The sequence below is a fragment of the Carcharodon carcharias genome, chromosome 22 (genome assembly GCF_017639515.1).
Source record: "Carcharodon carcharias isolate sCarCar2 chromosome 22, sCarCar2.pri, whole genome shotgun sequence".
Taxonomy (NCBI): domain Eukaryota; kingdom Metazoa; phylum Chordata; class Chondrichthyes; order Lamniformes; family Lamnidae; genus Carcharodon; species Carcharodon carcharias.
The window spans coordinates 46748410-46764486 of record NC_054488.1 but is presented as its reverse complement, the minus strand read 5'-3'; the positions used below and the strand labels follow the sequence as shown (position 1 = coordinate 46764486).

The 16077-nt window shown below is 41.1% G+C and overlaps 1 protein-coding gene across 1 annotated transcript in view; it reads left to right on the top strand.

Moving 5' to 3' along the window:
• LOC121293719 (transmembrane channel-like protein 6) overlaps positions 1 to 16077 on the top strand; it is an 85626-nt gene that overhangs the window by 54754 nt on the left and 14795 nt on the right. Inside the window, exons 7-12 of the mRNA XM_041216931.1 lie at positions 1393 to 1486; positions 1920 to 2171; positions 7118 to 7347; positions 9140 to 9284; positions 10088 to 10243; positions 14888 to 15063. Coding sequence (XP_041072865.1) covers positions 1393 to 1486; positions 1920 to 2171; positions 7118 to 7347; positions 9140 to 9284; positions 10088 to 10243; positions 14888 to 15063 — 1053 coding nt within the window. The remainder of the gene's footprint in view (positions 1 to 1392; positions 1487 to 1919; positions 2172 to 7117; positions 7348 to 9139; positions 9285 to 10087; positions 10244 to 14887; positions 15064 to 16077) is intronic.

Sequence of the window (16077 nt, the reverse complement as noted above, 5' to 3'; positions counted from 1 at the left end):
CTGTGAAATATCTTCAGATGCTTTACCATAGTAAAGGTACAAATGTTTGTTGCCATGGTGAGCTACCCTTTCACTGTATGGTCTTTTACAATGTGTCTTTTTAAGAGTCCTATTCCTTCAGACATTCTGAAACTGATTTAGTAGTGGGCTTTCATTGATCGGATTAATTTTCAGTATAATGTTAGTAGGCCAATTACATAACCACAAAATACTCAGCAGTCCTTTTGCCTCAGAACTATCCATCGCATTAAGGATTTACTCTGCTCATCATATAGGATTTGGACAGGCTTTTAAGAACTGAGTTTTTCATGCTTTAACAGAAAGTAAGAATCAATACAATATTGTCTTCCATCTCTTCGCAGTCATAACTGGGAGGTGAATTCAAACCTAGCTCAGCTGGGTGAAATTGATGTTCAAGCTGCAAATGCTCTATATAAAAGAAATTTAGATAATTTTGATCCAGTTCATGTCGTCTGTGGACCTACAGCAAAAAAAGTCCCCAAATTGTCAGTAATAGGAATCCTTTCATGAGTTACATTCATCAAAGGCAAGATCATAATGGGTACAGGACTTTAGATGTAAAGCACAGAGGAATTTCTCGATATTGAGTAGGTACTTAATTATTATTGGCATGAGAAGTGGGAAAAATAGACAGTGCATTGGGAGTGCTCGGACTTTTGAATATGCTTCAAGAATGGAGTAAAGGTAACACTTTGCTTTGCACCTGAAAGTGACTGATGTAAGCTCTGGTGACAAAATTAGGTAGAGTAGTCCACTTAGCTGCGCCGACCTCCTGCCATCCGGAGTGCAGGGCTACCGAAGCTAGGCTGACTAATGTGCACAAAAGTAAAGTTACACAAAAAAATTATTGAAAGAAATTGTGAAGGTGAGCTCAACCTTTGGGCATATAATGGTACTACTACTGAAGAACACTATTATAGGGCGTGCAAATGCTCAATCTCATCTGTAATGCCAAAGGGTGACAGGAGTGGATTCTTAGCAGCGTTCCCCCTAAGCCGTGTGGCTGTGCAGCAACCCAGAAGCATCTGCGCAGGCTGCACGCAATTCGGTCCCTTTAAGTTTTTGTGCAGTTGAGCAAAGAAATTTAGAGGCCACACACTTAAACAAGTTGCCTGCATGCTCCAAAAATAAAATTAGAGAGTGCATTGCTTCGAAGTATAACCTGAAACTTCCCTGCTTCAAGTAAGAGAGAGCAAAGCATGTTTGTAGCTAGCTGGAAACAAGTTACTTGACCGTGCTTTCAGTGATGTTAAGTAACCTGAAGAGGGGATACATGTGGGCCAAAAATGTTGTTGGAAGAAGTGTGGAGGTTGGTAGTTTGAACTTGCTTTAAGGGGCTTTAATTCATCTAATGCTTCTGTGTTCCTACAGGCGTATGACATCAAACTGTAGAGATTGCAGTAGTGACCTGCTTGAAAAGAATCATCTGTCTTGTTGGAGTCACACAAAGTACAATATGATGATTGTAAGCAGCTGAAAATGGTTTTATTTAAAAACCGTCAAACCCTTTAAATATTATATATTTCTACTTTTTTGGTACTACTATTTTAAATATATTACTAATAATAATAGGAACTATATAATTTCTATCCAATCTCTTGTCCCTTTTCTAAAAACTTTAATTTGTACTCAGTTGGTTAAAGTAATATTTGTATGTTTTTAAAATAAAAATAGCGTCAAAACATATCTGAAAGTGCAGCTGTAGAAAATATTATTTCCTCAAAGTTTTACAGGTTTCCCCAAATGTATTTTTTTTTTAAAATATCGACAATGAAATATATGGTACATATGAGTTTCTGCCAATATTAACAATTATCCTGTAAATCAAGGATTTAAAAAAAAAAAAAGACTTCTCTTCCCATGGACTGTTTAACGTCATCTTTGTGTTTTATTATTAGGCTGCCAGGCAATGTTGGTATGGATTTCTTTCCTTTCTGCATTCGCTTCACCTGTGGCAGATTGCCCAGAAACAAATTGGTGGTCGCTTTGGAACGGGTGTGCTTTCGTACTTCATTTTCCTCAAGATGCTGCTGCTATTCAATGTTTTCCACCTTGTCATGAACCTACTCTTCATTGTTATTCCCCAAGCCACTCATCCTCCTGTCAGCATGAGAGTAAACTTCAGCGGGCTGGAGCTCCTGACCGGCATTGTAAGTGACCTAAAACCACGGTTCTTACCCACTTTGCTTTGAGGGCTTGCTCTGCTCTGAGAGGTCACCGAGGGAGCTTTTGGGGCTGTGGGTTCCACCTTCTCTGACAGGAATGTTAACTGTGGAGAGGAGATGATCTGGTCTGGAGGCTCTGATAGGACATCCCTGGACCCACTGGATCGGTGCCACCAAAGAACAAGGGGCGGATGGTGAGCCCAAAGTGCTCTTTAACTTTAAGAAACACTTTTATCAGTGAGTGCTGAGTGGGCTTTGGATGTGCATGCACTGACTTGGTGCAGGCAAAGATGAGCAAATGTAACTCCATCACCAGTTGCCAGTGGGGATTAGTGTGTGCGAAGAGAGGGGCTGATTATAACACACACATGGGCTGTGTGTGTTAAAATGGGGTCACATTGGAAGACTGGAGTAGCGGATTCAGATTCGATAAGAGCTTGAGATAATGCATTACATTTGAAGACACTTGTAGTTTGGATTTACAGGCCTAAAGGAACATTATAATGGATTCTATTGCTTAAATGTTGATGATGCTTAATTTTATTCTGGACCCCTGCACATTAGTGCAATATTTTCAAATCAATGGATTTGAAAACGTGCACTTATGTGTCTTAATCTTAGGCATATGTTATGTCTCAGGTACACATTTATTGACCAGTTCACAAACTTCTGGTTAGACATTCTAATGTTATTCTATAACCCAGAAACGTCTTGGTTTCAAACATTCCAGACTGGAGAGGTTAGTGTATTTTTGCACCTTGCGAAATGGAGAATTTATGAAGTCCAAAATGTACTTTGTGTCTGTTTGCTGCCCAAGGTCTGCTCATCTCATTTAACGATTTGTTTAACAGAAAATGAACTAGGAGCAACAAGTGCCGTGCTCACTACAGGCTCATTTTGTGCACGCTCATTTGCACTGGACTAAAACTCCAGCTCCGCTTTCTCCATTTTGAGAATAGAGCTTCCCTCTTCCTTCAGTACCAAATTTCAAGATGGTGGTGAAAGACGTGACTCAAATTAACCACACCAAAAATGGCCGAAAGCAGTGAGAGAAATGGTGAAATAAACAGGGCCCTAATCAACATTACCCAGCTGACCTCATCATCATAAATCCTTCAACAAAGACAACCCCCAACCCTTCTTCCTCCTCTCCAACCCTTCATGATAGCCAATGGTATTGATCCAAAGAATCCAAGAGCCCAGAGCGAGGCCTATAAGAGAAGCACGTGGCCACGAATATTAAATGCTAAGCCCAATATAAAAGGGTAATACGAGGAAAACTCCTTGCATTTTTTGATACTAATTTCTTCTTAAGGTGCTATGGTGGTATGCTTTGGTGTATTACCATATTATGATAGGGAAGAGTTAATAATATTTGCTGGATTAAACGATCAGATGGCAGGACAAAGGCAAACCAAGTATTTACCTACCAGACGGTAACAGTCCCGCTGGTTCTTGCATAGCTCCTTCCAGTGGATCACTGAGTGATATTGGGAGTGCAAATCTGGGACAATTATGTCCCCGGTTTCTGAGTGTGGTAGCAAGTGAGTTTACCCGATGGCTGCAATGGTGGGTTTTCATGCCGCATTGTCCCACTGTATTAGTTATGCATTCCCGGGAAACACGCTGTTTCCATGGTGGGTAGGGTCTCATTCACCCGCCACACCCTCATCTCGCCGTTTCATCATGCTGGGTGCCATATTTGAAGTCCAGGCGTGGGCACACAACTCAGTGCTTCCAACCCACGACTACTGCAGGGAAGATGTCCACAAAAGGCAAAAAGACTGCGGCCCCCAGGTTTATGGATGCCGTGGAGGTCTGCCATGATGTCTGACGTCCTCTACCCCCACTCTGGCCACAGGATGGGCAGTGGTGTGACCAACCAGGCTTGGGAGATGGAGGCAGTGGTGTTCAGTGCCAATGTTGCACAGAAGAGGCTGGCCATCTAATGCAGATAGAGGATGAATGATCTCATCTATACAGCCAGGGTATGACAACTATCTCACACATTCTAAACTCACACACTCTCTGTATAAACTCACACACACTCTCTATAAGCTCTCACGCACTCTCTATAAGCTCTCACGCACTCTCTATAAGCTCTCACGCACTCTCTATAAGCTCTCGCGCACTCTCTATAAGCTCTCGCGCACTCTCTATAAGCTCTCGCGCACTCTCTATAAGCTCTCGCGCACTCTCTATAAGCTCTCGCGCACTCTCTATAAGCTCTCGCGCACTCTCTATAAGCTCTCACATTTACTGACCTCACTCACTGCCAGCTCAAGGGACATCATCATCCATTCTCTCACACACATACCCTCACATGTCCATCTGGCCTCATCTCCTCTGGAGACTACCTCCTCAGCCCTCACCAACTTGAGGCCACTTGCACAGATCAACATGTGCCCCCACACAACTCCTGGGTTACCCTCCTTCCCCAGTACAGCCCTCGTCCCGCAGCCTCTTCCCTTGCCTGAGGCCAACTCTCCCGCTTCGCCAAGCAAGACCTAGCCCTGCAGCCATTGAAAAGCCACCCGCATACGGCTGACCTGGTAGGTAGATACCGACCCATGAGCCCCCATAAAAGTGATGTGGTGCTGCCTGTGAAGCCTGGCGCGGAGCAAGGTAGGCAAACGAACCTTGAAGTCCCGAGCCAAGTGCAGCCAGCCAGGTTCATATCGTTTATGTGCTGTTGTGGAACACGTTGGCATGTTTTCCGCCAATGTGGGTGGACAATGCAGTGGGGGAGGGGAACGATTCCAGCGGGCAGGCCTAATAATGACATGCTGATGTATTACAATGAGGCATCTGGTGGTGGAGAACTGTCGGCGTGCTGAGCGGACGATTGTGAACTGGTTTCACACCAGTCGTGAAACTGATCATGCCATATTGTTGGCTCATGCCACCAAACTCGCCCGACACTGGCGGGCACGGAAAATCCCGGCCGAGGGGTGGAATCTTCTTGGTCCGCCAGCAGCGGCAGGCTTGGCGAACGGGGTATCTTAATTTGGCTTGGGGCCAAAAATCAGTCTTCTGATGGTGGGTTGAACTTTTGCAGTTAAGTTCCCTGGGTTTCAAAGGAGAGTCGAGCTTCCTGACAAATAATGTCTGGAAGTCCTATTGCATGCCAAGCATGCTCATTAAAGGAGCAGCTTGCCAGAATTAAGTTCCCCTTCCCAATTAAGTTCCCTGCCAGTGAGAAGTTAGGACTTTTCACTTTTACGACTGGGCAGAACTGACGTGCACCTGTCGAGGCAGATTTCTTCCATGATTTACGGTGAGTTGCCACTGCATTGTCCTCTTTGGGGAGTGTCTGTAAGTGCCAGCCTATGCTTGAGACTGGTGGCAGTGTAGGATTGCATGCAGGATGACCAAGGGAGGGTGGAATGGTTCGTGGGCAAGCGGTTAGGTGAAGGTGGAAAGGATGGTGCAGAATCTCTGGGTGTCCTTGAAATCTGGAGCCTGGACCTTCGACCCATGAGGTAACAGTGGCGACAGTGACTCCCTGCCCACCCCCACTGTGAGAATTGCTGAGCTCCTCGCAGAAGCATTTAACGAGTTGAACAGCACATGTTTGCAAAACAAAAACAAAAATGCCTGGAAAAACTCAGCAGGTCTGACAGCATCTGCGGAGAGGAACACAGTTAACGTTTTGAGTCTGTATGACTCTTCAACAGAACTAAGAAAAAATAGAAAAGAGGTGAAATAAAAGCTGGTTTTGAGGGGGGTGGGGGTGGGTGGGGACAGGACATGATTGCAACTGGCTGTCTGCACCTTGTACCGCCCACCACCCAACCCCCAGCTCAAATCGCTCTCACTTCCCACTCCTGTCACCAAACTTAGACTCCAGAACGGAAGTTTATGGGCTGGGAGTAGGGTGTCTGCCAGTTTTCTCCCCTGAGGAAATGTGTAAAAAGAAAAGAGAAATGGTGTTCAATAAAAACTGCTTTAAAGTGAAATTTGGTCAAACTTGTTCTTGGGATTTTTGTTTTCATTATTAAACCTGAAGTTATCTATCACGATAAATTGTCCTTTTGCTACATTATTCGAACAGTCGTAAGCTTACGTTGAGTTTCTCGCAATTTATTTGTCTTAATAAAAAGACAGTGAATACATTTGCAGATGTTTATGTAACTGTAATTTATTAGTGGGCGAGTAAATGGGCAGACAGGAGGAAGGAGTGCTAAAGCTACCTTAGATCTCTGGACTTCTCTTGCGCCTGAAACCAACATTGAAGCAAACCTCTTGGTGATGTAGTACAACAGAAATGAATGCAAGTGATGGGGAAGAATTTAAGTTGCAAATTTCTCTCCTAGGATGGTCAAGAGTAGAAAGATTTAGCAGCCAATTTGCAGCAAAATCTGATTCTGTCGATAACTTGATGCTCCCACGGGTAGGGTGTAGATTGGTGTCTGTAAATCTCCTTGGCTGCATTCCAGACCTTTGTTGAATGATCACAAAGGGAGGGGAAAGTTACTGAAGCGAGGGACAAAAAAAAGCAGAGGTCAAGCAGACCTGTTTCATCCCTGCCTCCTTGTGTGAGAACAAATTATCTTGTTACTTTTTTTTTAAGGAATACATATGGAAATCAAATGTGGAGAGTATCTGTTTCAAAGTAAGTGATGATATGAAAACATTCATTGGTTTTATATCTCTCAAGACTCTGCTGCTGTTCATGAAAGAACATAGTTACCCAACTTGGGAACCCAGCACATTGGTGCCTGACCTTCCCAACTGTTTATCATTACAGGAGTTTGATGAAAAGAAATGGCTTTGAAGGAACAAAGCACAGGATGCTTGATGTTATGAGAAGCTACAAACAGTTCAGGGGAAGTGTGTGCTCTTCGCTGCAAAAAAAAATAGCAGACTGAGTTAACACCCTTACAATGTTGTCATAGGCTGTTCAACTTGTGTTTTATTTTCTTGTTTAGGGTTATTTCACAGACACAGTTCTATACTATGGATATTATAGAAACAGCTCTTGGAATATTTTGGACAGTGGAGTATCCAACATCAGTGCTGTTACAAACAGCAGTTGGAATATTTTGGACAGTAAAGGATCCAATACTGATGCCCTTAAAGTATGGTACAATATGCCGATAGCATATATCTACACGCTTGGAACTTCTTTCTTCGTCACCTGCATCATCCTGGTCCATTGGTAAAATATCTTTTTCCACTTATGTTACTCTGTACTGACCAGCCACGGCAGTAGACCTCTAATTTTTCATATTTCATGGGGGAATGAATGTTGTGCTACTTTGGGGTTGCTTTCTAATTTATGTATGTTTATATGTTGGGGATCCTGAAGTTGGACGAAAGCAAAGTTCTGCAGTTGCTGAAAATGCTGGAAATGTTCAGCAGGTCAGGCAGCATCCATGGAAAGAGAAACAGAGTTAACACTTCAGGTCAATGAACTTTCCATCAGAACTGATTTTGAACAGTGGGACTGTAGATCAAAGGCACCCCTTATCGTTGATTATATAATGTAAATAAAACGTGCAGGAAAATAATGACTTTTGCTTGAGACCTTGTTCAAAATGGTTTCCGGCACATGCAGTCTCTGCTGCCAGCAGGATCATGGGACTCTCATGATTTCTGACTCCTGAGTTGCTTATTTGTCCTTTATCACCATTGACTACCTTTAGTGTTTTATGTTCAATAACTGTTTTCTGAAGTTGTCTGTCTCTAGTGCCTGTTGCTCTTCCCAGCATCAAAAACAGCCTCTTAGTAATATTGCAGGGCCACTTCTACACCGGCAGATCCATCCTAAAACAGTTTTGCAAGTGTAGTTACTTCAAAATCACAAACATAAACTATTTTGCTCAGTTTGTAATCTTTCACTGTGTAGTTGAGGAATGTCCATAAAGGACAACAGTGATAGAATCTTGTTGGATCTTAGCCACCAAACAAATTACCACTCTGTACCTCTAAAAGCACCATACTCTCCATTCAGGTTGCTGTCTGAGATGGAGGTTGAAGTTTTGATGGTGTGTACAGTCTCCAGTGATATAAGTAAATTACTGGTTATGTTCACAATTTACCATTGATTTTTGAGTGGACGTGAGCAAAAGATTCTGTGTATAAATGCACTATAAGTCTCTAGGTTCATTCTTTTCTGTGTTTACAACATTTGGGACAGCAATTTGTGTTCTGCATTTGTGAACCAAGATTGTTCACACCATTTGGTTTTTTTCCAGAAGAAATAGCAATGTCAAATGCCAATTGATTACAATTATTAGTGATCAGGTTCTTTTTAAGCTTCTCTGTAGAATAGAGACTGTGCATAGATTTAGAGGTGTGGTGACAATCTGACACTAATCCTGCTGTAGTTTTTAAAGAATAGGTGAGATACTGACAGCTTGATGTGTATTTTCTTCTGTTGTTTGAAACTCTAACCACTAAATGGCAGATCTAATCAAAAATGTAGTCATGCCTCATCATTGTATATAAATGATATTGGGTGAAAGTGTGCAAAACTATTGTTTTTGCTCAACAGCTATCTTTGGTAACATTGTGTAGCTGAGGGAGGGTCCAGATTGTTTCCTTTGCTGAAAATCATGTCAATAAAGACCAAAATATTTTTTTCCTGTATCAGTGTCAAAACTGTGTGACAGTATCTAAGTTATGTAAGAAGGAAGATGAAAAGTTTAAATGTCCCCTGATACCGAACCACAAAATAGCAAATCCAGTTAGGTGGTAAAAAAACGTACGGTTTAGATTTGACTTTTTAAGGCAAATTGAGGGTCTTAAAGGGTTGATGTGTATGTCTCACGATGTGATTATGGATTCCAACAAATGACTGTGAATTTTGAATAGATTTTTGAATTTGAATAGATCCATTCAAGATTCACTGAGCGAAAAATAATTGAAGCCTATTTTTCATAATATGTGCAGAAATGATTTTGCAGCTTGTGGCAGCCATAAATAACTTAAGAATTTTAACCTTTCAGCTTGTCCAGAGCTTTTGGAGAGAGTTATAGAGTGGGCAGCAACTACGGGAATCTGGTAGCCAAAGTGTTCTGCTCGTGGGATTTTAAGATGACACAGAAACAGTCAGTTGAGTCAAATTACGAGAACATCAGCACCCAGTTAAAGGTGAGTTGTGTCTTAGTGCTAACTATTGTGTTGTGCGATTGAACCAGACATTCACACATCTGTTGGTCTGCCAGTTTGGCATGTTTGATTCACAACCAGAAAGCCACCTTCCATCAACCTGTTACTCTGGCTATTGCACTTTTATGTGAAGTAGAATAGGGTGTTAACAGTCTCCGATACAGATGCAAGATGACACTGGATTTGGGGAGGATTAGTCATGTGGTACCAAAGGCCATGACACAATAATGATATGGAACTTTTAACATCATCTTGTTACTTCTTGGCTACTTTTCTAAATTCCCCCTTTGATTCCATTAATTTTCCATTCACTTTTAATCCATAATGGGCATTGGAGTTAAAATAGCTAGTATTCTTTCGTGGCAGTCACTAGAGACAGTGATTTAATTTGTTTTAAAATAGTTGTTGTTTTTGATTATTTTGGTTCCTCATCAGAGGAACCACTATCCCACCGAAATGCTACCTTCTGTTGTTGCCTTTTCACAATTTCTATTGTTGAAGTTGGAAACAACAAGGCAATCAATTTCATGTTCAGGACTGAAAGAATGTTTTGTTACAAACCAGAATTTAGCAGAAATATGGGGCAGAGTTTTGGGTCATTGCGGTCAAATGGGGGTCACATACCGCTGTTTGTGGGGAAACAGTCACCCAGCAGTGATTGTTTTTCTGAATTGGCCAATTAATGGCCAGCGGAAGGGCTGCACTGTTGAGCGGTTTAGTTAAAGAATATCCTAAGTATATTTACTTCTGCTAAAACATTACTGTTTTTTTTCCCCCCCAATTAGGAATATCTTACTGAGCATGATTTTCGTGCTACTCGCTCGAGCATTTATCAGTGGTTGGTTAATCTGTCAGTTCATGTTCTGGGCTGGCTGTTGTCCTTGGGGAGTGTTGTTGGATGTGCCTTTGGAGTTTACTACTACTCACGATACATGCTGAAGGTGGGTTTTATGTGATGTGATTCTGTTAATCATTGACCACTCATAAATGTGCAATCATGATCAAGAAACATTCAGTCGGGGTGAACTAATTTATCTGCTTCGTGGAAAAATTTGATAAATTTCGCATTGCTTGCTTATACCCTTAGAAGTGAAGATCATACCCTTAAGAGTTGATCGATCACTGATGCTAACCCCAAGACTGTTCTATACTCCAGTCAATTAAGAACATTTGTAGCAAGTTTCTTTTTCTAAACTGTATCAACCCTCATAGTGGATGTTTGTAGAGGGAACTTCCCTCCTCCCTCAGTACTGAATAGAGAAGGAAGAAAAAACAGATCTAACTTTATCTAATTACTTGAGCTTGGACCAATATTAGACATTGTCATTGAGAAATTATACAGTTTGTTCTTTTGGAGAAAGTTCACTAGAAACCAGTACTTACTAAAAAGAAATGTTTATAAGTGACAGTGAAAATAAATACAAGAAATATTATTGTGTTGAGTTCCAAAATGGAGGGAAGCAGATTTTTTTAAATAATGGCAAATGATATGATTTTTTTGCAAGACTATTTAATAAATATGGTTACTTTTGAGAAACAATTCTTCAACTTTTCTATCAATATTCTCCCTAATCTTGTTCGGTAGGCATTTTCTGGCACCTCATCCAATTGGCCAACTTTTTGCAGATTTAAGCCTATGCGAGGAGTGTCACTGGGTTACTGACGTATGGGAGCACCAATGCCAAGTCCAGTTCTGTTCTCCCAGTGTCTGCCAGGGCTGATTAAACGATGGCCAGAAGCAAGAACCCAAGCAAAATGTATTTCTCCACCTCTCAAAACCAAAGGTGTTGATTGAAATGCCTCATTGCCTCCTCCTCCTTCAGGTACCGTGCCCTGAGAGGGTGTTGGCAAACATGGACTTCCTTTGGATTGGCCATGATTATGCTTGGCAAAGTACTGCAGTGGTTTGGCCACTTCCATTTGCAGTATGGCTGACCATGAAACACTCTTACTTTTATCACCTGCCATCAGGCATATTGGAAGGGTTTACAGGCTGGTCATCAAACTGTACAGCCACATTCTGAATGCACCTTCCACAGCCATCAAGTCCGAAGGTGGGATTTGAACCGGAGTTTCTGGCCCATAGGTAGGAGTACTATCACTGCGCCCCAAGACTTCCTGCCTCATTGCCTACCTAGGCAAAATGAGCTGACACTGACTCACTGTCATAGTCAGTTAAGCCAAATGCAATAATCTTGCAACTAAATGAATTGCATCAGTTTCACAAAGTCTACTGTGTTTGCAGGTAAAATATCTAATCTCATGAGTTTGCAACATGATTGTTAAATCTCTGCTCCTGTCATTGTAGATTTGACTATGCACTGGTTCTGTTATCTGAATCTTTGTGCAAGCAATGTACTGAGCTGCATCACTTCCTTGTTGAAATGTCTCACCATACTCCCTGTATAGCCAGCAATGATCAGATTGTGGCCATTCCAGCATGATAAAGTGCAAAGGCAATTTCCATTGTCTGTGGCACTCGCTATTGGGAAAATTATTCAGTATTTGATGATTAAAGTCAGTGTGTGTATTTCATGGTGCATCATGAAATGAGGTTAAAAATCATACCTTGAATGTAGAAAGTTATTCTAAACTACTACAGTTTATTTCAGTGTCACATCATAAATCTTTTAAAAGCCTTGATAAAATTCCTGCCCTGTAATCAACCCAAGTTACTCCCTTATTCTGTAGATGCATCTTCACGGTATCATGGTATCTTTACAGTGCAGAAGGAGGCCATTTGGTCTGCACCGGATCTCTGAAAGAGCATTCCACCTAATCCCACTTCCCTGCCTTATTCCCGTAACCTTGCACATTCTTTTCAGGCAGCAATTCAATTTCCTTTGGAATACCTTGATCGAACCTCCCTCCATCACCCTTTCAGGAAGTTTGTTCCAGAGTCCTACCACCCTCTGGGTGAAAACATTTTTCCTCATCACATTTACTCCTTTTGTCAATTATTTTGATGAGGAAAGTTTTGAATTTCAAAAGGACATATTTTAAAATTCAAGACTTTCCCCATCACAGTTGACAACCTTTCCAATCTTCGTATCATCTGCAAATTTTGAAATCATGCCCCACACACCACAGCCTGGGTCATTAATATCTATCAGGAAGACCAAGGGTCCCAACACTGACCCCTGGGGAACTCCACTACAAGCCTTCCTCCAACCTGATAAACAACCATTTATCACTATTTTGTTTCCTATCATTTACTTTAATTATTTTATGTTAACTACTTTATTTTGTTATCTTATATTTTAACGTTTTACTACTTGTTAGCTGGCTTTTGACACATTGTCCCTTACACCAAGCACTTACCAGCCAATCAACTCGCTGGTTTACTGTGATGTCACAGTTGTTTTTTTTCCCCCACTCGGCTTCTTCGGAAGCTGAAATGCTCCTAGCCCCCGAACTGCCTCAGCTCTGTTCCCAGGTAGGAATTATGATGACAAAGTATGCCAACCTCAATAGTGGAGAATGTGCAGATGAAATATGGGAACATAGAAGCCAAGATTTTTTTTCCAGAAATGTTGGAAATCTGAAATATTAAAAGGTAATGTATTGGATCTGTAAAGAGAAAGGGCCATTTTGTGCTTGTGGTCTAACCCTACGTAAGACTTGAAAACAAAAAGAACAGCTGTTTTGTTGGGTTTGGTTTGGGAAAAAAAGAAATGAAAAACACAGTGAAGGGAGGGACAGAATTTGGCCGGTATTCCTGCAAGAGACAGCACCATAAACTGAGCAGTCAGCAAAACACTGCAAAATTTTGAAGAATCTCTCCTCCTCTCTCCTATTCTTTCTCCAACTCTGAGGAGTGTGTTACTTGGAGATGGCTGTGTGTGAGAGACATCACAGCACATCAAAGCATGTTACTTAGTGAGTCTGATCTGAGCTGTACTCTTTGGGAGAAACTGAGGTAATCTTATCTGGGTGCCGCAGTTTATTTTGTTGCACTCTCATCCCATGTTGACATGAAAGAAACAACAGTATAATTTACATTGTATCTGTTGGTGTATGTTAAAGGTTTTTAAATTGACACCTGTAAAGTGGTGAATCCAATAAATCTATTGTTCAAAGTATCCTTTAATACTCAAATAATGAGTCAAAAATTGTTGCTTGAATTTTATTGCAGTCTTATCGTAAATTCATGAACATTCATTGGAAAATGAATTAGATAATTATAGCACGAAAAAGGGGTTGTGTGTGTGTCAGGCAGGAACCACAAATGTTGACGTCAAAAGATTTCCAAGATCTTGTGGTCTGAGGTTGTTTTGTAACCCAAGATTCACAGTTGGTGCTAAACAGTATTCATTTCGAAAAAGGAAGAACCTCCCAATTCGATTTAAATGTGAAAATTTCAAGTTAAACTCATTGGGCAGAATTTTGCCCTTGGCTGGCGGGTGGTTGGGCCCCACCGGCTCGGCGGCGAGTGGGCAGCTGACCCCTGCTGCCGAAATGGGGCCCACCGCCATTTTGAGTGGGCGGGACAATTAAGGCCCCGCCCAGCGGGCTGCCCGACAGGAAGTGCCATGCGCTTCCTGAGTGGGTGGAGGGGAGGGATTCCCCAACTGTCAGAGTGCGCTCTTTCGCACACGTGCGCTGAGTGCTGTCTCGGGGAGATTACTGACCGTCTAAAAAGCTTTAAAAATAGAAAAATATTAAAATTATTAACGTGTCCCCCTTGTGACAATGTCACACGAGATGGGGCATGTTAATAAGAAACACAGAAACTTTAAAGTTTTTAAAAACAGACATGTTATCTCATCCTGCCAGTGGATGGGGTTTCATGTTTTTTCAGAAGCCCGCCGGGGCTCCTGGCCTGCCCGCCAAACTTAAGGTTGGACAAGCAGGTCTTTAATTGTCTTAATTATCCTGTCAATGACCTCAATTGGCCATTGACAAGTTGGCGGGCGGACAGCTGATTTCACTGTCCACCCACCTTCCTGAAAATTTAAATGGGGGGCCATTTTCGCGTTGGCGAGCGGGCCTCGCCCCCAACTCACTGACAGAAAAATTCTGGCCATTGTGATTTATGAGTTTCATCGCTTTGATATCAAATGACAGGACTGACAGCTGCAACCATAACCCCCTGTGTATGACCCAATTATTCATTTGCTCTGTTAAATCTTGATTTAAAAGTGAAAAATTCATGGAGTTTTACTTTCTGGTTTGTTGACTGAGGGAATATTTCAATACCATTTAACTGTTTACCCTACTTGATGAGATCAGTGCTGAACTCTCTTCACTCTTTCTTACATTAAATTGTTCATTCTATAATGTGAAGCTTCAAAGCTGGATGAGAATTTCTACCTTCTCCCTTCCAAATTAAAATAAACATCATCTGTCCTACAAGGAAACGTAGATTGCAATTTTAATTTATACAAGTGAACAAAATTTTGACATTATGGAATGTCTCACCCTGTCTGTGAAATTAGCAACTTTGCAAGCTTTGCAAATCAATTTTTCAAATTTCAAAGAGGCAATATGTATTTATATGATGGAGGTAACCATTGCATTTTTTTTGTGCTTTTTTGATTCTCTAAAAGTCTGTCCTCAGCTGATTAAAATGTTTTCTGTTTTAGGATTATTCAGAAAACATTCAAGAGGAAACGCCCGAGAAGCAAGTGGAGTGCAGCTTGCTAATGCTTCCCATGCTTGTGTCAGTTATTAATCTTGTGATGCCGTATATTTATAACCTAATTGGGTTACTGGAAAAATATGACTTCCCACAGCAACAGATCTATGTTTCCATTACCAGGTATGAATACTTTTGTTTTGCTAATGTTAGGGACAAAATGGTCTTTCAAAATTTTCAAACGTTGTTTTATGTCGTGTTTTATTTTTGCTGAATATGCAAGCTCTTTATCCAAATGAGAGGAGGAGGGTACCAAAGTCCATAGTTGTAACATTTATCATGTGAGTGTTCCTGGATGACGCTGTTAGGTTCTTTCTTGCGTCTGTGTCAAAGTGTCTGGTTTTCATATTGCATGCTACCCCAGTAAATTTGTGATTGGGATTCCACTAGATGGAGATGTGGGTGAAAAAAACCACAATGTTAAAGTGCACCATTGAACAGCACATTGGAGCACCTTTTGGTGGTGGTCACCTTTGATGCTGTAAATACATGATATGTGAGATAAAAATAAAAACAGAAGACCAAACAATGGTCCTAAATTTATATTTTACGAATGAACTCTGCTGTTAAATAGCATTTTAACAATTGATGGTGTTGAAAATGCACGATAGAGCATTTAGAAGAGAAAGTTAGATTGATGTTTAACGTGGAACCCTTTGCTAAAAATAGTCCTGATAAAAGGTCTCTTTGAAAACACAGCCTTTTTAAGATGTTGATCAAAGTTTTCTCCATTGCTAGTATTTTCTCTCTCACATTTGCAGTGTTCATCTCTTCAATTTAAAGCTATCATTTTACCTCATTTTGAATTTGCGTATTCTTGCTTTATACAAATTTGAGTGTGTGTGTTAATTTAATTATTTGCTCTGTGAAACTGCACCAACAGTAGCTTTAAGTGGAAGCCAAGAGCTATAGGGAGTTGCTTTTAAAGCTTTGCAGGTAATGACATTGCCATAGACAGGTAGTCATTGCTTAACTTATTATGGCCACAAATTTAAGAATGGCTCTAAACAGATGTCTCTTTCTGTGGGGAATTTACTGAAAATTAAATCACTAAGTGACATTAAATCAGAAGGTCCATTAAGAAAAATTTGCATGTTTATTAGTTTTGAATAGTCAACCTTAGTTCAGTGATCATAT